The sequence below is a fragment of the Pongo abelii genome, chromosome 13 (genome assembly GCF_028885655.2).
Source record: "Pongo abelii isolate AG06213 chromosome 13, NHGRI_mPonAbe1-v2.0_pri, whole genome shotgun sequence".
In the NCBI taxonomy this organism is placed as follows: domain Eukaryota; kingdom Metazoa; phylum Chordata; class Mammalia; order Primates; family Hominidae; genus Pongo; species Pongo abelii.
The window spans coordinates 105,563,893-105,588,943 of NC_071998.2; the positions used below are offsets into that span (position 1 = coordinate 105,563,893).

The following is a 25,051-nucleotide window of genomic DNA, read 5'->3' on the forward strand; positions in this document are numbered from 1 at the left end:
AGGAATGGGCCGCATCTGAGATTTAAAACATTCATGCACATTGTGCATTCTGCCTCATAATATACTTGTGGGTTTTAATCTAAAAATACTATCTGTAAATACTCAAGTTTTGCCCTCAAGCCTTCAATTAAGAGGCTCCAAGATGTGAGTGTGGCTCAAGCACCCCTGCACGCCCCACCGTGTATCCCAAATGGAGCCATGGGGGCAGTCAGGGTGGTGGTCTGTGGTGCCCTGACTGCCCCACCTGTCCTGCCCACCCCTCCCCAGCCTCACAGGTAGACCACACAGCACGCTGGCCTCTAACCTTGTTCAGATTTCTTTATTGAAAAATTAAAGTCATAAGCTCTGTATATAAATGCAATGACACTGCTGGTCACCTGCAAGGCCTCTGGGATAGGCTGGGGGTGCAGAGGGAAGCTGGGGCCTTGGGGTCCCCAGGGGCATGGGGAGGGAAATAAATAATAAACACCATGGGGGATAAGGAGCCAGGAGGAATGGGGGTGTGAATGGGGAGGTGCTCGATGCTTATTTGTGGCACTAAAGGTCCTGCAAGATGCCCCCTGACTGGGGGCCATGTCCACGAATTCTCAAGTGACCTCACTTTGGACAAAGGCTCAGGCATCTGGGGATGGTCTGGGTCCTAGCTGGAGGGGGGACAGCAGTGCCCCCAACCCAACCTGGAGAAACCAGCACTCTGCCCTTCCTTTTCCTTTCTTCCTGTCTTGCAACCCACTTGTCTTGGGTGCCTACTGTGTACCCAGCACAGCACCAGTTCCTGACCTGACCTTTTGTCTGCCTTGTCCTGCTCTCTTCTTCTCCCAGTTCTGGCCCAGTGGGCTGGGATGGAGGGGGGATGTCTTCCTGCTACCCTGGCCATGCAGCCCCAACCCCGCAAGGAGCTTGATGAAGCCAACGGTGGGAAGGGACTGGGACCAGGAGCTGGGCAGTGGTGGGAGGCCCTCGGGCCTTGGCCTCTAGAGCATCACATTGAACTCAGTGACCAGAAAGTCGATGTAGTCACAGTCCTTGGTCTTGAAGGCCTCGGCGATAATGCGGGCGGCCTCCCGATGTTCCTTGCCCCGAAGCGTCAGCCCATTCACTTCCAGAATCACGTGACCCACCTTGAGCTGCCCACAGTTGTGAGCTGAGCCGCCTCTCTACAGGGAGGAGACACAGGGCATGAGGTGCCCGAGGGTTACACGGGCCTGGCTTTGACCACCCACTGGGTCAGTCCCAACACTGCCAAGCAGGCAGCTACAATCTGGGTGTCCAATTCTCGGATTAGGAAAGCTGAGGTCCAGAAGAGCAAAGGTGACATAAGCCTAGGTCTGCCCTGAGTGCCATGTTACCCATGGGAGTCGCAAAACCCTGGAGATGCTCAGAAAGGGCCTTTCGGGGGTAGGGAGAGATGGCAGGTGGGGCCCCTGGGGACATACCTGAATAGTGACAATCCTAGGCAGGGGCTGGCGGGTGTTGGCGCCACCCTCAATGGCGATGCCCAGGGTGGCCGCACTTTTCTTCACACGGACCAGAGTGGATGTGGGCTCCAGGAGTCCAGGCTGTGGGTGTTAGGAAGGACACCACTGAGGCCTTCGCAGTTGGCAGGCCTGGCCAGGGGGCTGGGCCGGGCCGTGACACCTCCCTGGGTCAGCAGAGCTCAGGCTCCAGCCCTGTGTCGGGAGCCTCAGGTGTGCCACGCGCTAAGCCAAGCACTTGTGTTCTTGGCTCTTTAATCCTCACCAAAATCTCCGAGGCTCGGGAGGTTAAGGAGCTTGCCTAAGGCTGTCTGGTGGTGGCATCAGGACTTGAATCCAGGCCTGATTCCGAAGACTGTCTCAGCCACCTGGCCAAGTCAAAACTGAGAGGAGTTTAAAGAGTCCCAAGACCAATCTCAGCCTCAGCCCCTAGTGTCAGTGCAAAGGCAGAGCTGAAACTGGGCCTCCAGATTCCTAATCCAGTGCTCCTCCGGGACCTCCAAACCCCTCCAGTGATACGGAGCTCACTACCTCCCCTTGTGGTCACTTGCCAAGCTGAGCCCTGGTCCCGGGACCTCCCATTCTGTACTTGGGGCCCGTGTTCCTCTCAGCCCCCTGCATCCTCCTCCTCCTGGCTCACCGGTTTGTTGGCTCCATCTGTGGGCCTCTCGTTCCGAGGCAGCTCCTTGCTACTCCTGCTCTTGGTGGACACCGACTGCCTGCCTCGGCCTGGGGCGCTGGCCTCTGCCTCGCCAGCATCTACACCACTGTCCTCGCTTAGAGTCTGCCCGCTGTCCGAGAGCTGGGAGAGCGTAGAGGCTGCTGGAGAGGGGAAAAGGAAGAGAGAAGGAGCTTATATAGCTGGGGTCAGGGAGGGCTGCCTGGAGGCAGTGATGGAGATGGAGGCTGGAAGGCTGGGGGAATTCCCCAGGCAAAGATGGGGGAAGGAATGAAGAGATCGTGGGGCTGGAGGGCAGGTCCACTCCCTGCCACCCTCTCCACCTACTCAAGACCTGTCCTTTCAACCAGACCTGGCCTGAAGGCTGTAACTTCCAGGACATCTGCCTAGATCTCCCAGTTCTCAGCCACTGGCATAATAATAAAACAGAGGTCAGGAGGCAAATCCAGCCCACAGATGTGGGTGTTTTCTTTGTTTTAAAACTCACATAATGCTATCAATTTTTAATGATGAACCAACACATTCAAATTAGAAAATTTCATATAAGTAATTTCTAGCTTCCCAGGAATAAAAGAGAAATTCCACCACACCTGGCCTGAACCCCTGCACGGCCCCTGCCTGAGCCGACTGGTGGGCACACGCCCTCCAGCCACCAGTCAACTTCACTATGTGTGTAACAGCCTGGCCCCTGAGTTTGAGACCCTAAGTTAAGAACACACACTCTGGAGTCTGGCAGGTCAGGTATGAATTCCCACTGACCAGCTGTGCAAGCCTGGGCAAGTAACAGAGCCTCTCTAAGCCTCCTATGTTCTCCTTCCAATACAGAAACGATGGTGCCTAACCACTGGGGTGATTGTAAAAACTCACAGATCTGATGTATAGAATGGAGCAGTCTAGGGAATAGACTTGTGCTAGACTGCCTGGCTCCAGGGTGTGGGTTCTTAACCTAGGGTTTCAAACTCAGGGGCCTGGCTGTTATACACATAGTGAAGCAGCGTGGGTTGACCGGTGGGCTGGAGGATATGTGTCCACCACTCAGCTCAGGCAAGGGGCCGTGCAGAGGTTCAGGCCAGGTGTGGTGGAATTTCTCTTTTTCTCTTGGTAAGCTAGAAATTACTACTTTCTCTCTCTCTCTTTTTTTTTTTTTTTTTTTTTTGAGACAGATTCTCACTCTGTCATCTAGGCTGGAGTCCAGTGGTGCAATCTTGGCTCACTGCAACCTCTGCCTCCCGGGTTCAAGCGATCCTCCCACCTCAGCCTTCTGAGTAGCTGGGACTACAGGTGCCCACCACCACACCTGGCTAATTATTGTATCTTTAGTAGAAATGGGGCTTTCAGCAAGTTGCCCAGGCTCCTGAGGTCGAAATCCTGACCTCAAATGACCTGCCCGTCTCTGCCTCCCAAAGTGCTTGGATTACAGGCATGAGCCACTGCACCCAGCCAGAAATTACTACTTTCTATGTCTCAGTTTGTTCATTCGTAAAATGGGGATAATAATAGTACTAACCTCATAGGGCTATTGGGAGGATTAAATGAGTTAATACTATAGGCAAGGCCCTTTGAACACTGGCACAAAGCGCTTCTTGTTAGTACGGCTGTTAGCTCTTATTATCCCTGCATGTCCAGCTCAGTGCCAGCTCTAGAGACAGCAGTGACCCATCTGTGACAGCCCTGGGTCTTCTCACCACGTCTGCCTGCTCTCCCTCAGCTGCCTCCCCTCACTAGGCTGTGAGCGCCAGGGCCCTGCATTTTGCATCTTGGTCTATGCAGGCGGTCAGGGAACGTCCTACGGGGCCTATGTATCACTGTAGCCACAAGATGGCAGCAGAATCCAACAAAATGCTCCCAACTCACTCACAGGGTGGAGCTCCACAGCTTTCAGGGTGGGGAAGCAGGCTCTGCCCTTCCCTCTACCCCCCAGCCCATGTCCTCTAGCAAACCGGGGCACAGTGTCAGCTGGCCTCCCCAAGATTCTTCCTGCACCCTGAACCTAGACCTGCCAGGGGTCCAGAGACTGCCACTTCAGTTTCCACCTTTCCCCCCAGCATCTACTCCAGGCCAGGCCGTGGGGGACAGGAAGACAAGCCACCCCTGCCCTCCACGAGTTCAGTCCTCCTGGTGAACACAGGGTGGCCAGGGTAGGGGGAGCTGGAGAAGGCGCCCCAACGCTCACAGCAACCTGGCAGGACTGTCACACCATGATGGGGAAAGCAAGGTGTAGACGGCAGCTTGTCCACAGTCACACAGCTAGTCATTGGCAGAGCTGGGATTCAAACTGGGGTCTCCCACTCCCTTCGCCACTCTGGCCCTGAGCCCCCTCAACAAGTAGCTGGTCCGACCCTTCACTGTGTCATCAGGCAGACTGACCCGGAGAGGACAGGGACCCCCAAGGACCACCGAGCCTGGCCTTGCTGTACTCACTGCGCGTCTGGGGCAGCGCCCTCACTTCATTGACGTCTGGCTCGCTGTCGGGGCGGTGGACCTCCACCATGACAAAGTGCTGGTTTGTGCCTGTCTGGTCTGGGTGGCCAGAGGGCGATGGGGGCGGAAGGCAGCCCCCAGCCACTGTGGCCTCTGCAGAGGGGCTTTTCAGGTGCGGGGGTGACTGGACCCGCGGGAAGGGGCCGATGGGGTGTTGGTTGACCAGGGCCAGATGGGCATCCAGTGGCCTCTTGGAGCTGGGGTTGGCAGGGGAGACGGAGGCATAGATGGGGGAAGAGGGCGAGTCCTGTGCAGACGAGGTCCCTGGGGTGGGTGCGGTGCCCGCCGGCGGGCTGCGGTTCTGTGGAGCTGAGAAGACAGTGCCCGAGCAGGAAGGCGTGGAGGAAGGTGGCTGGAGGTCCTCTCTCCCCAGCTTCCTTGGCTGGCCTAGTGGGCTGTCGTTGCCTTGGGCCAGAGGTGGTGGCGGAGGCAGTGGCTTGAAGCTTGACAGCCCCTCGGAGGTGGATCTGACATCATCCTGCCAAAAGACCCAACAGGCGGAGAAGGAGTCAGAACCCATCACGCCCGGAAGAGGGGAGGCTGAGCAGCTGAGTGGTGCCAGGCCCGGCTGGAATTCTGTCCCCACTCTTAACTGCTCTTGGCCACGCTGCTCTGAATAATGCAACACCTGAGTGGAAAACTTCTCCCCTGCATCTCGGTAGCTGATAAGCGTTGGGATCTTGGCGGGTGTCTCTGGGGACAGCATCATTACCTTTGGGAACTGAAGTGCTTGGCATCAGCCAGAGCTTGTCACAGGGAACAAGACTTCATTAGAGACAGGGTGAAGAGGATGGAAATACAAAAAATGCATTTATTTGGCTTTTCTTTTTAGGGGGTGATCTTGAGTACTAGAGGCAAGAGGTGTGAAAAGACTGGAGAGAGAATGGACGGGAGGAGATGGATACATGGGCTGGGGTGCTGTGTGGCCCCGGGCACGGCACGACACCTCTCTGAGTGCACCTCTGGGCAATGGGGAAAAGCACACCTACCCAGCAGAGGTGGCGTGGTGATGGCAAAAGCCATGTGAATACTGTTAGCACAGTGCCCGCACCACAGCAGGTGCACAGTGAGGGGCGGCTACGGACACTGTCACTACCATTTCCCTCTGCCCAGGTCAACACCAGACACCTGCACGGCTCCAACAGCCTTCCAGGCACCGTACTAAAGGCTTTACTTAATTAATTTACTCCATGCCACAAACTTATGGGGTAGGTATGCTATGATCATCATCCCCACTTTACCGACGGGGAAACTGAGGCACAGAGAGGCTAAGAAACTTGGTCAAAGTCATACTGTGGCCAGCCAGCCTGACGGCCCCGCCTGAAGTCACCAGAGGCAAGCGATCCTGGTGCCTGCTAGAGATACTAGAATGGTGAGCTCGTGCACAGACCTGTAGCTGGGTGTGAGAGCTCATGGCAGAGGCCTCTGTCTCCTTCGCCACCCTGTGCCCTTTGTCCGTGGCTGTCATGGAGAGCAAAGAGCCACCAGGACCTGAGCACACCAGGGAGAGCAGAACCAAAGGGCCAGCCAGGGCCTTACCACGGACACATCTGGGAGGGTGTTGATATTGCCCTGGACAGCCTCGCCAGTTTCCTCCAGGTCCAGAGTGTTCTAGAAATGGATGAGAAAGCAAAGTGAGCAAACAGAAGCTGAGAAGGGAAAACTGGTTTGTTCTCCAGCACACCAAGACTGAGGAAGTCTTAGGACACCTCCATGTGGTTCGTGTGAGCCCTGACATACCTCACTTCATCGAAATTCACTTTACCCATTAAAATGAAGGTCAATTTGCCTGCTGGTCGCTTTGAAGTTAAGTTTTCTTTGGGACTTTCTGATCATTTTCAGGCATCCCCTGAACTGCCAGAGATACTGGGGCGTCTCTAGCCTGGGCTGGGAATTCCTGGGTTTGGCCACGAGTGCTGTGCTCCACAGTCATGCCTCCCAAAGCCAAGGCCTCTCTCCACCACTTGTTGATGAATCCCAGGAAGGTGTGAAAATGGCAAGAGAGAAGTGGATGGGGAGAGTCTCTCCCTTTTTGAAATTCTAATGGTTTTAATCCCAAGGTGGTAGTTTAAGGTTTAAATGGATCTTATTTTGCAAAAAACGTCTATTTCTTTCTTCCCTTCCCAATTCACAGGAAGAAACCCAATGCCCCCTTAAGTGACACTGGGCTGCCAAAAGGCCATTTGTGGGCCGTCTATGGGGGGCCCATCGGAGCTCCTCTCTGAGCTGGGCTCTCTTGAGGGCTGAGGGAGCCGGTTCTCTCGCCCCCAGAGCCCAGAATGGAAAAGAGCTTCCGCCACTGTGATGATTAGCTTCGCGTGTCAACTTGACTGGGCTAAGGGATGCCGAGATAGCTGGTAAAACATTATTTCTGGGTGTGTCTGTGAGGGTGCTTCCAGGAGAGATCAGCATCTGAATGAGTGGACTGGGCAAAACTCACCCTCCCCAATGTGGGTGGGCCTCATCCAATCCACTAAGGGCCTGAACAGAACAGAAAGGCAGAGGAAAGGCAAATTTGCACGCTCTTCTAGAACTGAGACATCCATCTCCTCCTCCCTCAGACACCGGAGCTCATGGTTATTGGGCCTTTGGACTTGGACTAAAACAAAACCACCAGCTTTTCCGGGCCTCCAACTTGCAGATGGCAGGTCAGGGGACTTCTCAACCTCCATCATTGCATGGGCCAATCCCACACAATATAGTATATCTGATTGCTTCTCTTCTCTGGAGAACCCTGCTGGCTACATCAACACTTGGCTGAGGTCTCAACTGCAGTGCTCATCAGTATTGAGCAGTCTCTGAAGCTCCAGGCTGATAAGGGGCTGGGGACACAGAGGAGGTGGGACACCAACCCTGCCATTGGTAGCTCAGAGACAATGGGGTCAGTTGACAAGCAAACAAGCAACAGGGAGACTGCAGAGAGAGCATCCAATGGGCAAACACAGGCATATAATGTAATCGGGGGAGGGGTTATCAAGGAAGGCTTCCTGGAGGATGGGGCACAACTCAAAGCTAGGTCTTATGAGTGAGCAGAGCAAAGAAGGGAACCATAGGTATTTCAGACAGAGGAAAGGGTATACAGCAGGAATGGAGACAGGATGTTTGAGAACCCCCGAGCAGCTCCACAGAAGTCAAGCATGGAGCTCTTGCATTTAAGCCTGAGGACAGTGGGTTGCCATGGAGATGTGGTCAAGTTTGCCTTCTACAAAGATCCCCTTTGCTCACATTCTCTCCAGCCAGGCTGGGACACCACGGATGTGTCAGCCTTCACACTGGCTGTTGTCTCTGTCTGCAACTCTTCTGCTTGGCTACCCATCCACAAGGCATGCTGTCGCTCACCTCCAAGACCTAACCCACCTGTCACCTCCTCGACAAGGTGTACCCTCACCACCTCAGCTAAAATCATAACCTTCCCCTCATCCCACTCCACCTTGCTTTATTTTTCTCCTTCTCATTGATCACCATCTCCACCCAGCAGCTAGGGAGTCATGCCGGAGACATACGTCAGGTCTCTCTGCAGCTCAGGACCCCCAAGGGCCTCTTCATCTCAGTTGGAGGAAGTTCCAAACCCCACTCATTGTGCCTACATGACCGGGCCCTTTCCTGCTACTCCAACATCACAAGCTCATTACTGCCCCAGGGCCTTTGTACCTGCCGCTCTCACTCTGCACCGCACTGTGGTTCATTCCCTCACTTTGTTTAGTTCAGACCTCAGCGAGGCCCTCCCAGAGGTGCCCTGTCTAAAACAGTACTGCCCCACCCCCATCCCTGTCTATCCCCTGTTCCTGCTTTGGTTTTGTGTGTTAACACCTATCACCATCTGACTTTATACTCTTTGCATACTGTCTGTCTCTCCCAATAGGATATAAACTCTGAGAAGGCAGGACGTGCAGCTACTCGGTCCTCACTCTCTCCTCAGTGTTCAGAACAGTGGCTGCTGGATAAATATTTACAAAGCAAACTGATGAATCCATGAATGAATGGCAGGATGAATTAATGAATCAATCACTCTAGCCATCATTGGAGGAGGCCAGAGCAGGCAGGGAGTTGAGGGGGGTGGTGCTGCAGGTCACTGCAGTGAGCAGTAATGAATGTCTGAGTGAGTGTGAAGGCAGCAGGTGGGGACAGAAGGCACTCCTGACGCCATACCCCTAAGACAGAGAGAGGCCAGTCATGCCACACATATCCCCATCTCGACCCACAAGATGCTGGCTCGGGCCTTCTGGGTCAGAGCCCTGCAAACCCAGAGCTCCTCATCTGGTCCCATGATGCTTCAGGGGCAGAGTCAGGCAACTGCCCCCATTTCCCCACAAAGTTGAGGCTTACACACAAACCTTGGTCCTGACCTGTTAACTGCACACTGCCTCACAGGAAGCTGCTGCTGACAGCCCCTGTGATGCAAGCGCGGTATGTGGTGGTTGGGGGGGATTCTTTGAAAAGGGGGAGGGTGATTGGGCTGCTCTCTCACTCACTGATTAGTGACACTGGTTCTGGATCTGCCAACTCTGAGGCTTCTTTGAGCTCACACCCAGTTCTGCCGCTTGCAGCTGAGTGATGGTGGGTAAATCCTTCCTCTGTAAAATAGGTTAACAGCAATACCTGCCTTATGCAGTGGACATGTTAACACTTACAAAGCACTCAGAATAGGGCCTGGCACAATGTATGAGGAAGGTGACTGTTACGTGCATCAGGAGATTGGGAGGCCTTGCAATCTGCCCCAGCAAGAGAATGAACCACAAGACGTGTCCTGGCCCATATGACAACTAGGATGGAAAGGAATGGCAGCCCTCTCACACCACCTCCCTCCTCCAAGACTATAGAGTCCAGTGCTCCCTGGAAGTAGTCCAGCCAGGCGCGTTAAGGTGAACAGTGAGGCAGTGATTGACATTCTATCACTTCCTCAGGCTCAACATTCATGGTCCTGGTGTCAGCAGGAGGCACAGAGAGGGGTCAGAGCCTCAGAGGTATCTACAGCAAAGACAAGGGGAGCCTCTGCCACATTCAGGTGGAGCCACTGCCCCCTGCCCCAGGAATTCAACCTGCAGCTGATCCTGGGGGAAGCTGGGGTTGGGCTCAGATGACAGCACATGGTAGGACCAATGCCATGGGATCCTGCCCTGCTCTGGCGCATCAGGGGCTTTGCACATTCAGCTGTGCAGGAAGCTCTTACCAGGCAGCCATGACTTTCCAGGGAAGCTCAGGGAGGGTGTGACTTTTTCCCGGAAAGGGTATTAGAGAACTACAAAGGACCTACTGTGTGCCAGGCCCCGTGCTGGGTGTTTTACTTATATTATCTCATTTGATCCTCCCAATGATCCTGTGAGGCAGGCACTAGGACTGTCCCTTGTCACATCGATTACGCCTGAAGTTCAGAGAGGGAAGAGACTCGTCCAAGGTCATCTGACCATTCTACAGATCAGGTTTCTAATCCGGGTCTGGGTCACCCCAACGCCCATGCTGCACTATCCCAACCCCAGAAATGGACAGGGCCTTGATGTCATAGGAACCTGAGGCCCCCATGAGCAACCCTCTTGGAAATGACAGAGAAGGCAGCCATAGCTGGCCCTGGCCTCAGCCTCATTCCCTGCTACTAACTGCATCCTGGGGACATGGCAGGTGGAGATGGAGGGTTGGGAGGGTGAGGGGTAGACGAGGGATGAATATCCAGCCCTGTCGGGGAGGCTTGAAGTGGAGCAAATGGCAGACGGGTCGGAGCCCAGCCCTCAGAGCCCAGCCCTGCCAGACTCCATCTGCTGAATCCAGACGCTCAGGAGTCCCAAGTCCCCGAGCCATGTTCCTTATGCATCTGAAATAGCTGCAGACAGCCGGCTAAGAACCCGGGGGATGCGTCAGCAGAAATGCCTGCGGAACGGGCTTCCAGAGGAGGCTCAAGGTCAGAGCTCATGCAGGAGCTGGGCCTGTTCACTTTCGCCACCACCCACACACAATCACAGCCACCTGGGCCCCCTCCCCCTGTACCCACTGAGGCCAGAGCCTCAGTGAGGGCCTAGACCTGGCAGCTCCATTAATCCTGCCAGATGGGACCCTTCACCCTCTCTACAGCTGAGGTGACTGAAGATCAGAGGGGGAAGGTCACCTGTCCAAGGTCACACAGCAAGGACAGGGCAGAAAACTGAACTCTATTCAAGGCCCAACTCCATATCCCCGACAAAAACCTGCTTCCCATAAGACCCAAGATGACCTGCTCCATTGTTCTTCCACCTCCTTCCTCAAACCTGTGGCAGTTCAGCAAATTCCCTTTTTTTTTCAGAGAAAAGAATCCCTTATTTCCTGAGCTGGCCCATTCAGGGCCCAGATATCACAGAAGTGTGGTCTTGGGGAACTGTAAGGGGATGAAATGAAGAGGGGCAACCTTTGCGGGGTGGACTCAGGGGCAGGTAAGGCTCCCCTGCATGACGTCAAAGCCTGAGGCCACCTGGGCACCCCGGGGCCACCTCAGCAAAATGCGGCTTCTCCCTCCTAGCCCTTCTCCTCCCCTCAGCCCAATTCCGGGTTTCTAGGCCTCCTTCCCCTCATTACAACAGGAGGGCTCTTACATAAAGGTGCTATTTCCAGCTCTTTGTTCGTCGGGCTTCTGTACTTCTGTCACACCAACAGGGTCCCCCAACCCCCACCCCAAAATGCACCAGAGGCCTAAGGCTGAGTGGTTCTTTCTTCATTCCGTATGTGGGGAAACTGAGGCACTGAGTCACAAAGGCCTCTGGATATTCGCCAGTGGGGGCCTAGATTTTGCCTGAAGGGGCTGCTGACAGGAAGGGAGATAAAGGCAGAGGGAGAGAGATCAGAGGGAGAATAACAGAAAAGAGAGAAAACAGAAGATTCAGCAGAAAAGGCAGAGGCGGAGAGCAATGTAGAGAAACTGAAGAAGCAAAGAAAAGAGCAGGGCAAGGCCGGTGGCACGGCCAGAGCTGGGCTGGGAAGAGGAGCTTGTGACCCCAGGAAAGGCTACGGGGGTAGGGAGATGGAGGGACAGGGATGTGAGCCGGGGAGAGCCAGGAAGTCCTGGCATTCCTGGGGGGCAGCGGGGCTCCCCAGAGTGAAGGGGCAGGGGCCAGGGAGCCAGAGATTTGTGGGACGAGACCCTGGAAGTGTCAGTCATGCAGGTGGCGATGGGGGATCATTGGACCCGCAATCTCTCCAAGCACAGGGTAGGGGTGTAAGTCTGTGGGCCAAAAGGAAAGGTCAGAGGTGCAGAATGGGAGAGAAATAATCCTGAAAGCAGCTAACTGGGCCCCGCACTGGCTGGTGTGGCTGAGATCACGAGAACAACCTCAACAGCGGGCCAGCACTGTGCTTTTCTACCAGCCTGTCTATTCTGGCTATCATATTTGACCACCAAATCACAACATTAGGGAGCTCTCTGGAAAGCTTCTGCATGAAGCCCTCCTGAGATGGGGCAGGAGTTGCTGCCTCCTTGTAACGAGGCCTGTGCCCTGCTGAACAGACCAGGCTTCCTCCTGCTCAGCTGAAACCTGCTCCACGCCTCCCTCCCTGTGGTCTTAAGAAAAGGACGTCAGTGGAAAGAGAGAGTGACCCAGAATCTCTAGAAGGTTAGGGCAAGCAGAGCCCTCAGGATAAGGTTGGAAACCAGGGCTCCTGGGAGGGAATGCAGGCACCCAAGAACTTGGCTGGGGGAACTGTTACATCTTCATTTCCATTAACCTCTAACTGAAAGGCCACGTTTCCTTTCATTGCTAACAGAAGCAACAAAGCCTCAGAGGAACTGGTCATGGTCACCCACAGAGAGCACTGATCTTTCACGTCACATTCCAGCTGCTGCAAATGTCACAAAATCCCATTTATGCACTTCTTGGCTTCACAGTTACAGCAGTTACGGACTCACTGCTCAACCCTGTTATTGCTGTCCTAAAGTAGCATGTTTTACGTTGTGTTTTCATATTCTGAAAATTATGTCAGGTATTTCCTGATATAATTTGTCATCCTATGTACTGTGTTTTATTTTAAACACTTAGAGCTTTATTCTAAGAAGGGGTCCCAGCACTTCACCAGCCTGCCAGAGGGGTCTATGGCACAGAAATGAGGAAGACCCCCAGTCCTAAGTCAGTGCTTTGTCCAAGTTCCCCTTTGATAGCTTGGAAAGTCCTCACTCAGAGGGCAGGAGGGGCCAGCCCATGTTCAAACAGGCTCTGACCTCCACGGGCTTGGCTCTGTTTGGTGGAAAGAGCTTCTAGCAACCCCAGGTTGTCACAGGGGAAGGCAAGTGTTCCATAAACCGCTACAGAGACAGCAAAGCACTGGCTGGGAGGAACGGTCCTATTCAGGCTCCAGGTAAAGCTGTGGCTGGCCTGAGAGGCTTGAATGCTCTGGGCAAACTGATGATTCTGGAAGGTGCAGGGGGCACATGCTGAGGCCTCCCTGGGATGGAGTGGGCTCTTCTACTCAAGGAGGAGACACCCACCATCCTCGCTGTGCCCTCTCCGGGCACTCAGCAGCTTCCTGGGGTGGGGGATAGGAGTCATCGGGACAGGAGCAACAGCCTCTCCCGGTCACCCGCAGCCACCCTGCACCTCTGGGCTCTCTCCACACAGAGGAGGCAGCTTAAAAAATGTAAACAGAGAGCTGGGCGCAGTGGCTCACGCCTGTAGTCCTAGCACTTTGAGAGGCCAAGGCGGGAGGATCCCTTGAGGCCAGAAGTTTGAGACCAGCTTGGGCAACATAGTGAGATCCCCATCTCTACAAAAAAATGTAAAAATTAGCTGTGCATGGGAGCATGTGCGCCTGCGGCCCCAGCTACTCAGGAGGCTGATGTGGGAGGACCACTTAAGCCCAGGAGTTCAAGGCTGTAGTGAGCTACCCCAACAGAGACCCTATCTCTTAAAAAAAAAAAAAAAAAAAGACGCAAACAGGGTCACATCACATCCTTACTCAAGATTCTCCACAATATCCCGTGGTTTTAGGGTTAAACACAAACGCCTCCCGCTCCTGACCCTCGCCCCTCTACCCCTCACTCCTGACACTCCGGCCCTACTGGTCTCCTTCCATTCTTCTGAGTGGCCGTGTGCCAACCTGCTCAGGGCCCTCAGGCATGCCCGGCCAGCTCCTCAGCTGTCTCACCTCATCTATTGCCTGGCTGTAGCCAACAACTTCAGATCTTAGCTTCAGCCTCTCTCCCCAAGTACCCCGGACTGGTCGGGGCCCAAGTATGTTCTCAGACCACCCTTCAGCCCGCTTTATCAGAGTGTGAGTTATGGAGATGATTTGAGTTGAGGTAGCCTCCTCCACTGGACTTGATCAGCTTCAAGAGGGCAGGCTCAGCACCTGGCAGGCAGGAGATGCTCCACAAAGGCTGCTGCATAGAAGAAGGAGTGGCTGAACGCATGAGTGAAGGAATAAATGGAGTTCCTCTCTTACCCCGCTCATGGATGGAGGAGGATTCTCTAAACCATCCAGGTTGGACCAAAGTCAGGATGCAGGAGGAGAAATAAGGCCCTTTGACAGTTTTCTACTTGTTTCTGAAAAAAAGCTGGTTTGACAGTGAGGGGTCCCTGCAGCTGGAGGGGCCTGAGACAGGCCTGAGCTTCTCCCAGCTCACCGTGCTGCAGACAAGGCAGGAGGCACAGAGGCCATAGGAGGCCAATGCAGAGAAGCACTGACAGCCACACCCACTGCGCCCTATTCGCCTTCTTTTTGGAGGACAAGAGGAAGGAAGAAGGACAGTAAGGCCTTCAGGGGCAGGGATCCTGTCCCCAGCATCCTTGGGCAGGTGCTGGGAGCCTCCTTCCAGGCATATGACAGGGCCGGAGCACAAACTCTCTCAAATCCAGGTGGAAAAAGCCGAGGTCAAGTCCAGGGCAAATCCCAGCTGCTGCCTCCTGACCTCAAGGGCATTTGCTCCTTGAGTACAAGGCTGGCCTTGACCTCTCCAATCCCCTTTTCTCTACAATGCTCTGCAGTGCCTGAAATGGTTTGGCTCTGTATCCTCACCCAAATCTCATGTGGAATTGTAATCCCCAGTGTTGGGGGAGGAACCTGGTGGGAGGTGACTGGATCATGGGGGCAGATTTCCCTTTTGCTGTTCTCGTGATAGCGAGTAAGTTCTCATGTGATCTGGTTGCTTAAAAGTGTGTAGGACTTCCCCCTTCTCTTCCTCCTCCTCCAGCCATGTAAGATGTCTGCTTCCCCTTCACCTTCCACCATAATTTTAAGTTTCCCAAGGCTCCCCAGCCATGCTTCCTGTACAGCCTACAGAACTGTGAGTCAATTAAACCTCTTTTCTTCATAAATTTCCCAGTCTCAGGTAGTTTCTTACAGTAGTGTGAGAACAGATTAATACAGGGCCCTTTTCCAACCTTTGGAGTAGAAATAGGATGGGCTCCTCCACACTCCACACCTGCATATCCACTCCTGATCTCACTGAATCTTCAGAACAACCCACAGACAGCTGGTTTTCTCAGCCCACTGTACAGATGAAGAAATGGAGGCCCAGAAGACACAAGTCATCTGCCCAAAGTGACAAAGCTACTACTCTGGAGAGCAGAACCCGGCTGGTGGGATCCCAGAATCTGTGCAATTAAGCCCCTCTGCCACAGGCATGCTGGCACTAGATGAAGAACTCAAGAAAGAACAGGCAGGCCTTTCTTCTTTCACTCTGCTCTCCGGGCCAACGTTTTTATGGGGGGAAATGATATTGTGTGAAGGCAGCATAAAATGCTCAGGGCTGGCTTTCTGTTAGACAAATGGAAAATCAACACAGTTTGTGAATGGGGGAAAGCTGGATCTGATTTCCTTTGATTGACTGTGTCTGCTTTGAGGGGAAATGACTGCAGAATGAGCCACATTTAACCTGGGATCAATAACCACACAGCATGATCCGAGGAATTCAGGCTATATGGAAACTGGCTCCATTTGGGGCCAGTGTCTGGGGCATCTCGGTCATCGATAGCCAGCCACCTGATGTCATCTTGCCCATGTGAATACTAGAACAAAGAACATTTTCCTACGATGTGGGAGGCAAATGTTTAGAAGGCCGCATAGTAGAAGATAATCCTGCAGGTGGCTGGGGAGTGTGTGCTTTCCTTCCATTTCTGCTCCACACTTTCTGGGCCTCCATTTTGCGCCAGCTCTCGCTGTTTATTGGGGAAGGGAAACCCACAAAGAGGTTAAAGCAATGTGACAAGTGATTTAGCAGAGATATGAGGAGTGTGTGAGCTCCATGCAGAAAGGGATTTTGGCCATGTTATGTTTTGGGTTGTTGTCCACATTTTAGGGTTATTACTCAGCATTATTACAGCAAAAGCTTACTAATATGTGGTGTTGTAGACCACATAGTGGCACTTAGTGGTGAATAAAGGTGATTATTTCAAGCTCTTTCTCTCTCTGGAGGAATGCTGCAGTCCTTGTTCAAATACACACAGAAGAGGTGGGAACATAGAGCTGTCATTCCTTGCTGTGCCTCCCCCAAATATTTTCCAGCACCTCCTGATGCAGAGAAGACTTTCAGAACTGGAGGAGCCATGGGAGTCTGCTGTGGTTGTACAGATGGGGAGACTGAGGCCAAGAGTGAGTGAGGGGCTTTCTTGAGAGCACACTGCCTGGGAGAGACAGAGTGGAGTACGGGTGTGGGGGTCCAGACTCCTAGGATGGGTCCCAGTGCCCTGCGTACTCTGCAGGAGGGCTTCCAGGTGGAGGAGGTTTCTGTCCTGTGGCCACACATGCAGCCAACATGGGTGTGCATGGCTAAGGGACTCCCACAGTCCCCACCGGCAGGAAGGGTGGTACCTCCATCAGGTCTATAAACCACAGCCGTCGCTCCTGAGGAAGGGTGAGCAAAAGGCAGGGCCTCCAATCTGAGACCTGCTGTGTGTGGGGGTGGGGAGAAGAGGGGTTCCCAGGAGACAACAGGGCAGGGGCTGACCCAGCCACAGGAGGAGCTGGTGCCTGCAGAACCCATCATCACATCTTTAGCAACTCAGGCTGCATGACCTTCCCAGGCCCTTCTTGGCCCACAGACCTCTGGGTGTGGCTGGTTCCTGGGAATTAACCAGTTCACCTTGGTACAAACCCACTCTTATCTATTCTCAATAATCAGGGGGATCCTGTTAAATCGAAGTCAGACCACATCAGTTCCCTGCTCTTACCTGCCAAGGACTCCCATCTCACTCAGAGTCAAAGTCAAAGTCCTCAGCACGTCTGCCCCTGTACTCCCTCTGCTCTGGCCTTATTGGCCGCCTGGAATTCTCTGACACTCCAGGTACACTCTTACCTCAGGGCCTTTGCACATGCAGCTGCTTCTGTTGGAAATGCTCTTCTCCCAGATGTGGGCATAGCTCTCTCCCTCACCACCTGCAGGTCTTGACTCAAGGGTCACTCCCTAACCACCCCACCCCTCTCCAGTCTCCCTTGCCTGCTTTATTTTTCTCCCTAGCACTTGTCATCATTTAGCTTACTGTGTATTTCAGTTATCTATATCCTGTGTTATTGCCTGGCATTCCTGCTGTCTGCTCAACTCCATCGTGGAAAGGATTTCTTTGGTGTTCACCACTGTATCCCCAGAACCTCAAAATGTACATAGCACACAGCAAGTGCTCAATATTTGTTAACAGAAAGGAAGGACAAGAAGAAGGAAGGGAGGAGAGAGGCAGACAGATGACGAAATGATGCTTAACAGGGAGCTGGTGAGATCCTTCAGGGAAGAATCACAGCCAGATGGCAGGGATAACAACAGAACTCAAGAGTTGAGCAGGCCTGGGTTTGAATCCTGGCTCCATCACTCAATAGCCGTGCAACCTTGGGCAAGTTGCTTCTCCTCTCTGAGCTTTGGTTTTCTTCTTTGTAAAATGGGGATCACAGCAGTACTCACAACTCCTAGCTCCTGGGATGGTCAAAGAAGATACGAATAGAAAGCACTACCACAGTGCCATAGAGAACACTCACCAAATCTCAGCCACTATTGTTATTAATAAAGGCCCAAATTATGGGCTAGGGTCTGTGCTGAGCACTAGGGGTAGGAACTCAACAGTAACCGCACATGCGATTGCTGCCCTCAAGCAGTCAGCAGTCACAGTGGGTAACTGGGAGACCTGTACAGGCGTTTATAATAGGACATAATGAGGCAAGAGCTGTGACCAAGGGAAGCCCGGGGGCAAGAGGAGCCATGGCCTGAAAGTCACTCCCCTTGGGAGGATCAGGGAAGTCTTCTTGGAAGAGGCAGCTTCTGAGCTGAGGGCTGAAGCACACATAGGAGACAGTCAGGTCATACGAAGTGGGGAGAAGAACATTCCAGACAGAAAGCACGTGGCATATGCAAAGGCCAAGGGGTCTCTCAACATCACGGCCTAGAAATTACCATCCTCATTTTACAGATCCTAAAACTGAGCTCAGAGAGGTGAAACCACTTCCTAAGGTCTCACAGCAAGAAAGTGGCAGAGCTGGGATTTGAATGGACGGGATTCTCACTGCAGAGCTCAGGAAACCTGATGACCTGGAAAGACAGTCAGCACCAATAAGAACCCCTGGTCCCCACCAGGACTGGGTGCAGATATACGGGGGTGGCAGAAAGGCCACAGCCCCCTACCCCGGCCCCTGGTTAAGGGACTCCCACAGTCCCCACCGGCAGGAAGGACGGTACCTCCATCAGGTCTATAAGCCACAGCAGCCGCTCCTGGGGAGGAAGGATGAGCAAAAGGCAAAAAGAAAAGATACATCAAATAAATATTAGGGAATGTGTGGGTGCAGCAACAACCCCTTCCCCAAACACACACACGCACACACACATGCAAAATCCACACATTCTCCAAACCCCTTTTCTATTTACCTTGAATGCTTTGGGCAGGAATACTGGAGAGAGGGGAGGGAAAGACCCCACTGCCATGACCAGCATCCCTTTATTCTGCCTGCCTCCTTGAAGGAAACAGGGGAGTCCCCACTGCTCTAAAGAAAAGACATTTGTCCCTGCTAAAGGGCCTTCAGGAGACAGTCATTTACTTTGGGGCGAGGCTGGGATCCCTATTCCCAGGTAGAGAAACAAGCTCAGAGAAGGGAAGTGAATTGTCTGAGGTCACACCTGCTAATGAAAGGCAGAGCTTCAAGGAGGGCCCTGTTTGGAAGCCTCAGTTGGAGAAGGCCTGGACTTCAGGGAGGCCCAAGCCCTGTGATGTCAGAGAAGCTGAATCTGTGGAAGGGAGCTCTGGACTGTGCATGTGGAGGGTACCTGGGTGGGATGAAGGTCAGAGGGGCAGTGGCAGTCCCTCAGCCTAGCACTTTCCAGACCCTCCACGAGTCCCCAAGGCCCTGGGTACAATCTCCAGGTAGATTTCCCCAGCCAGGTGGGGCTGGGTCCGAAAGAACCGAGGCTTCACCTGCCCTTGGGGTGTGACCAGCATTTCTGGGATGCTGGTACTAGCAGGTTACTCACCCTGGGCCCACAGGCATCCTCTCATTTAATCCTCCCAACAAGCTGGGGGAAGTAGTATCACTGCCCCTCTGCAAAAGAGGAAACCAAGGCACCGCGAGCTCAAGTGCCCCTTCCACGCTGCCTTTCCTGCTTGCACAATTTTCTCTTAGAATCACTTCCAGGAGCTCACCCTGGTCTAGGTGAGTCCTAATCCTGACATGCATGTGCCACCTGGTGGGCCATGGACTTTCACAGTCACAAATTCTGAGTCCTTCCCACCTCAGAAACTTGGGGAAAAACCTTCAGGACCACTCTTTTCATCTGTCCCAAAAAACTCCCTGTATAAAACCATCCTATGGCCTTTCTGAGGCCTGCTTTCCCTAGGGTGCCCCAATTTGCAGTGAGAGCCCCTCTGGCCGAGCAGGGCCAGCTTCCACAGCTGGGATCTGGACTGGCCCCAGACAGTGCTTCTCAGGGTGGGGGAGAGCCCCGTGAGCTGGGACAAGGTTGCTGTGGGCCAGTGCCGAGCTGGGGGCTCCTGACCCCTGCCCAGAGCCCTTGCCAGGCAAGATAGTCACCTGACTCCTGGCACTCCAGCCTGATTTGCCCTCAGGGCTTCGGGCTGCTGAAGTCAGAGCCAGCAAGGACCCCAGGCCATTTTATCCAGAAACTGAAGACCAGAAAGGCTGGGGCTCAAACCTAGACCTCCTGCCTCCCAGACCAAAACATATCCCACCCCATTCACTGGATATTTCATCTCTGATTCTAAAGGGACCATTGCAGAAGCACAGTCTGCAGTTTCCCAGGTTTTAGAGCAGTGGCTCATGGCTGTTGAGGCCTGAACATTATCAAGGCCGATCTCAGTGGAGCCCATCTTAGAGAGAAACAGTCATCAGACCAAGGACCTGCACCCTTAAACCAGATCCTCACCTAAATGCCATATCAAAGTACGTGCTCAGAGCCTGGGGTGAAGGACAGCCTCTTCCCTGCCCCAGAAGTGATCTGCTTGTCCCAGAACATGAAACTGCCTCTGCTTCAGCCATGTCCAGCCCTAGAGGAATGCAGGGCGACTTGTGGGGACATCCCAGGAAGGGGATGAACACCCTTGGAAATGATGGCAACTAGGATGGGAGAGATAGAGGTAAAAGAGTATAAAGGAATCACCCCTAGAAACCTAGAACCCCAGGGCTAAAGAAAAGACAAACTAGGAGTTGGAGTTTGCAAAAGAGAGGGGTGCATGCTCCCGGGCCATTTCCTGGTGGCTGCAAGCTCATCCTCACTCATTAACCACCTGTGTCTGCAGCCATGGCCATCGCTGCACACCTCTGAGCTCCTGCTCTCCCATTTAACAAGACAGCTAACACTATATCTGCCTCCAGTCTGAGATTCCTCCAGAAAGAGCTCTCAGTTCAGCATCTGGGAGCAACCGCCTGCTTAAGAAACATTACTCTCCCCACTCCCTTTCCATAGAAGAGTGGTGATGAATGACCTAAAGGTGAGAAACAAGGGCATAGAGGAGAGTATGGGGCCAAGCCAGCTCTCCTGACCTCCAGCCCTGACTTTTCCACTGCATGGACCTTAATAACCGGTTGTTTCCCAAGACAGGTAACAATGCATATGCTCCTGCCCCTTCCTTGCAAAGGCCTCCTGGGATTCATTTGCCTCCAAGCATCCAGGGGGCAGAACCATACCCTGAGGTGGCCAGATGCTTTGCTGGGGGACTGGTGAGTCTGCAAGAGAGTCACGCTGGGGCCAGGCGTGGTGGCTCACACCTGTAATCCCAGCACTTTGGGAGGCTGAGGTGGGCAGATCTCCTGATGTCAGGAGTTCAAGACCAGCCTGGCCAACATGGCAAAACCCCGTCTCTACCAAAAAATACCAAAATTAGCTGGTCGTAGTGGTGGGCATCTGTAACCCCAGCTACTTAGGAGGCTGAAGCAGGAGAATTGCTTGAACTGGGGAGGTAGAGGTTGCAGTGAGCCAAGATCGCGCCCCTGCATTCCAGCCTGTGTGACAGAGAAAGATGTCATCTCGAAAAAAAAAAAAAAAAAGAAAGTCAAGCTGGGCTTGGGCTCTAGAGACAAAAGGGTGGCCTCTTGGGGAAAATAAAAATCACAGTCCAAATTACCACGCCCACTACCATCTACTGAGTGCCCAGTGGGAGTGGGCACCATGCCAGAGGCATTCCCAAGGATTCTAATGATCTTTTTCTATTTGCCTAATTACCTACTTTTTTTTTTACCTTTCTCCCCCAGCTTCCCAGACTGCAAGCCCCAGGAGGCAGGGCCACATCTCTCTTGTTCACCTGTTGTCCCCTAGAACCCATCCCTGGCATGCAGTAGACATTCAACAACTTTTAGGTTTTTACAGAGGAAGAAACTGAGGCTCAGAGAGGCAAGGCACACAGCTGGTAAGTGGTGGTGCTGGGATTCGAACTCAGGCTGGTCTCACTCCAAAGCCAGCATCTTAACTCTGCCCTGGGCTACTAAGCCAGGGACAAGGCAGGGGAAGCTCACCCTGGCCGAGCTGACGGTGGTGGAGGTGCCGTGGCTGCCTGTGGACGAACCCGTGTCACTGTAGGAGACCATGGAGTAGGTGTCCCCGGCCCCGGGGCCTGGGGGCTGCCGCGCCTTCATAGACTCAATCTCACGCCTCAGCACCAGGTGGTCGAAGCGTTCTAGGTCTTGCGGGGAAATGGTGCCTCTCACCTCAGAGAGGAGTGAGAACTGGAGGCGGGGACAAAAGGGGCACTCAGCAGGGAGCGCTACCAGAAGGTGGAACAGGGGCCCTGCTACCCCCATAGGACTGGCATGCAAACTTGACCCTGCCTCCCTCCTTAACTGTCTGGCTCCCCAGTGCTCTCAAGAGAAAGGCCAAACACCGTCACCTGGACACTGGGCCCAGCATCATCTGACTCCTGCTTCCCTGTCACCTCCTCAGCAAGCACACGTGGCTGTGACTCCCTGGACACACTGCAACATTTCATGCCATGAAGCCTCTGGCTGTCTGTCCCTTCCACTCAGAATACCCTTTCCAACACTCGTCTCCAAATCCTATTTCCTCTGTTAAGTCTTCCGAAACATAACCCCTCCCAGTGGATTTCACCACCTCTTCCTTTGTACAGTTTCCGGACCTCAAACAGCTTGGAGCAGAGTACTCAATGCTGGTGGCACAGCACAGTCACCTGGAGGGCTTGTGAAGATGACTGATGGCTGGCTCCCATCCCCAGATATGAGGTGTTAACCAGCCTAGGATGGGGCCCAAGCACTGCTTTTAAGAGCAATCCAGGTAATTCTGTGCACTCAGCGTTGGAAGCCACTGCGATAGGGACCCAATCACAGGGCGCTTTCAATGTCTGTTTCCCCCAGGAGTCTGTGAGCTTCCCAGGGGCGGGAGGCTGCCTCAGTCCCAGGTCTCTGCCCAGGGTTCAGTTCAGGCCTGACCCCTTGTAGGTTCTCAGCAAAGGAGCAGGGGCAGGGCAGTATGCAGAGCCCTGGAAACGCTGAAGCCAGTTGGGAGGCAGGGTGCGGGTCACCTTGGCGTGGGTGTTGAGCAGCTCGAACAGGGCCATGACGAGGGCCTCCACGGAGACGCTGCCGCCACGGTACTCATCCAGGTAGTAGGCCATGGTGGTGCGCTCCTGCTCGTTCAGCAGGTGCCGAGCCTGCTCCTCCAGCAGCACGCGTGTCTGGTTCCCCAGGCTGCTCAGGGTCACCTGGGAGCCGGCTGGGCCCTTGTAAAATCCTGGCTGCAAGACAGAAAGATAGAAGCCCAGGAATTCTGAGCTGCTCTAGAGCTGAGTGGCCATGCCACTCCCCCTCTGCCCTTCCATCCCGTCTAAGTGTGGTGTCTCATCTGTTACTCTCGCTCATAACCCCCAGCACTTTGCCTTGATAGTACTATCTTTCTTAATTAGAATTTGTTTTGTCTTTACATCTCCTTCACTGAGTATAACCTGCATGAGGGCAGGGGCCTGGTCTGCTCTGTTCACTGCCATCAACCTTGGTGCCAGGGGTGGTGCCCAGAACCTAGCAGTCAGCCATAGATAAGTGGGATGGGGGGTGGGCAGATAAGGGGCTGCCCAGTTGGAATGAGGTAGTGTAAGTCACTCGGCACCCTCTGGCTGGCCAGACCTCCTCACTCAGGGAGCTGTGGGGAAGCAGAGAATACCCCTTAGAGGATGCCCTACCTTGTTTATTCCTTCTGTTGTGAGATCGCCAAGAAACCTGTGGGGAAAGACACATGTCTCCAGTTGTGCATCTGAGCAGATCAAATGGGCGTGGGCAAGGGACAAATGGGCAACGGCGTGGGCAAGATCAAATGGGCTTGGGGCAGGAAGAGCAAAGCTTCGAGAGAACCATGTGTCGTGGCCTCCACTCGCTGCCAGTTCAGTCTGGGGCCTACTCAGGGGTAAATGAAACTCTGGACAGACTGGCAGCGTCCAGCCTCCCAATCAGCAGTGTGCACGGCACCTCCAAAACCACCCGAGGTGGGCTCCTGAGTCATTGCCAACCCCGCAGGACCAGGCAGGTAACACAAGGAGTGGAGGGAAGAAATGGTGATTGACAGGCAACCTCAGGGTCAGGCCAAGCCTCAGGAGCTTAGGGGCTGGTGAACTGGAGATCCCAGATGCAACTCGCGGGTGCGGCTCAGCTCCAGCCCATGTGGGCTCAGGCTGCCAGGCTTCCTGATTTTTAAGAAGCATCCAGAAATCCAGTTTCTTTTATAGAAAACCTGGTATCTTTCTAGATGTTGGCAAGTAACTTTAAAAATGTTTAATACGATGCAGGTGAAAGGAAGGGAAGGGGGAGACACACACACACACATACACACAGAGAGAGAGAGAGACAGACAGACAGACATGCTCTGCAGTGTATTTGGCCAGGGGGCCACCAGGCTGAGATTTCTGATGAAGATCAAAAGGTGACACATTACACTGTTGGCAACTGTGCAGCCACCTGGCAACTGGATCTCAGTTTATGACTTTAAGACCCTCTCACCCAGATTTCTTCATGGGATCCAGCCTGGTGGCCTCTGGCCAAATACACCCCAAAGCATCTCTCTCTTTCCCTCTCCCTCCCTCTCTTCCATCTGCACAGATCTGGGATGAGGGCAGGGTTATGGGCCCCACTTTTTAGATGAAGCAACTAAGGTCTATAGAATGAGTTAAGTAATTTGGGGACAAATAAAGAATGAGACAGTTGGATGGTGTATTTCAGCTTTCCATGGGGAAACTGAGGCCAAGAGAGGAGAGGGATGTGCCCAGGTCATGTCCTGCCAATGGAGGTCCCTGGTGTGGGGACTGCAGGCTGAGAGGAGAGCCAAGGCGGTGGAGGGATGGGAGGCGGCTATCACTGGCTTTCAGAAATGGCCCCGGGGTCTGGAGATTGGAGTGAGCAGAGTGGCCAGACCCTGCTGAGTTCGCCATGGTCTCCCCAATCCGGGAACTGGCAATCCACTTGGTCTCGTCCACAGTGGTGCGGGCATGGGGCAGCCTCCCGACGTCCTTCACTGTCAGGATGAGGTGCCGAGATGACTTAAGCAGCCTGACCGCCTCGTCGTGTAGGATGTTGAGAAAGCTCCGCCCATTCACTTCTAGAATCTGGTCCCCAACCTGCCAAGACCACCACACAACACAGTCACCTGGGCTGTTTGCAGGATTCACACTAGGGACTTCACAGCCCAGATCCCAATTCTCCTCTGGGCCAGCCTGCCAAGGAGATCATCCAGGATCAGAGAGGATGTGAGGATGCCTGAGGGTCACACAGCAAGTCAATAGCAGTGTCAGCCTTCTGATCCTGACCCAGAGTCCATGCTCTTGTCATCAAAAGGGGGCACGTCCCCATGACTCAGCAATGGCTTTGAGGGGTAGGTCTACGATGACATTCCCAAGGGTCCCCTTATCTAGAAACAACAGTCATCTCAGGCCCAAGGTGGGCGTGAAGCTGGGGTAGGATGAGGCAAGCCATGAAGGCAGACATCCATAATTTTCCTCCTACGCTTTTACTTTGTTGAGGTTTTTACCTCAACCATGCATTCTTA

At 53.7% G+C, this 25,051-nt stretch overlaps 1 protein-coding gene across 3 annotated transcripts in view; it reads right to left on the minus strand.

Moving 5' to 3' along the window:
- Positions 1 to 303: 303 nt before the first annotated feature.
- Positions 304 to 25,051, minus strand: part of WHRN (whirlin) — a 110,891-nt gene continuing 86,143 nt past the window's right edge. For 2 of the 3 annotated variants that reach the window (XM_054520516.2, XM_054520517.2), the window contains 9 exons: positions 24,421 to 24,623; positions 23,199 to 23,235; positions 22,545 to 22,757; positions 21,526 to 21,735; positions 6,175 to 6,246; positions 4,576 to 5,113; positions 2,116 to 2,297; positions 1,437 to 1,559; positions 304 to 1,157 (listed from right to left, as the gene is read on the minus strand). In XM_054520516.2, coding sequence (XP_054376491.2) covers positions 975 to 1,157; positions 1,437 to 1,559; positions 2,116 to 2,297; positions 4,576 to 5,113; positions 6,175 to 6,246; positions 21,526 to 21,735; positions 22,545 to 22,757; positions 23,199 to 23,235; positions 24,421 to 24,623 — 1,761 coding nt within the window. In that variant the 3' untranslated portion in view covers positions 304 to 974. The remainder of the gene's footprint in view (positions 1,158 to 1,436; positions 1,560 to 2,115; positions 2,298 to 4,575; positions 5,114 to 6,174; positions 6,247 to 21,525; positions 21,736 to 22,544; positions 22,758 to 23,198; positions 23,236 to 24,420; positions 24,624 to 25,051) is intronic. The other variant, XM_009244788.4, reaches the window with a different exon arrangement.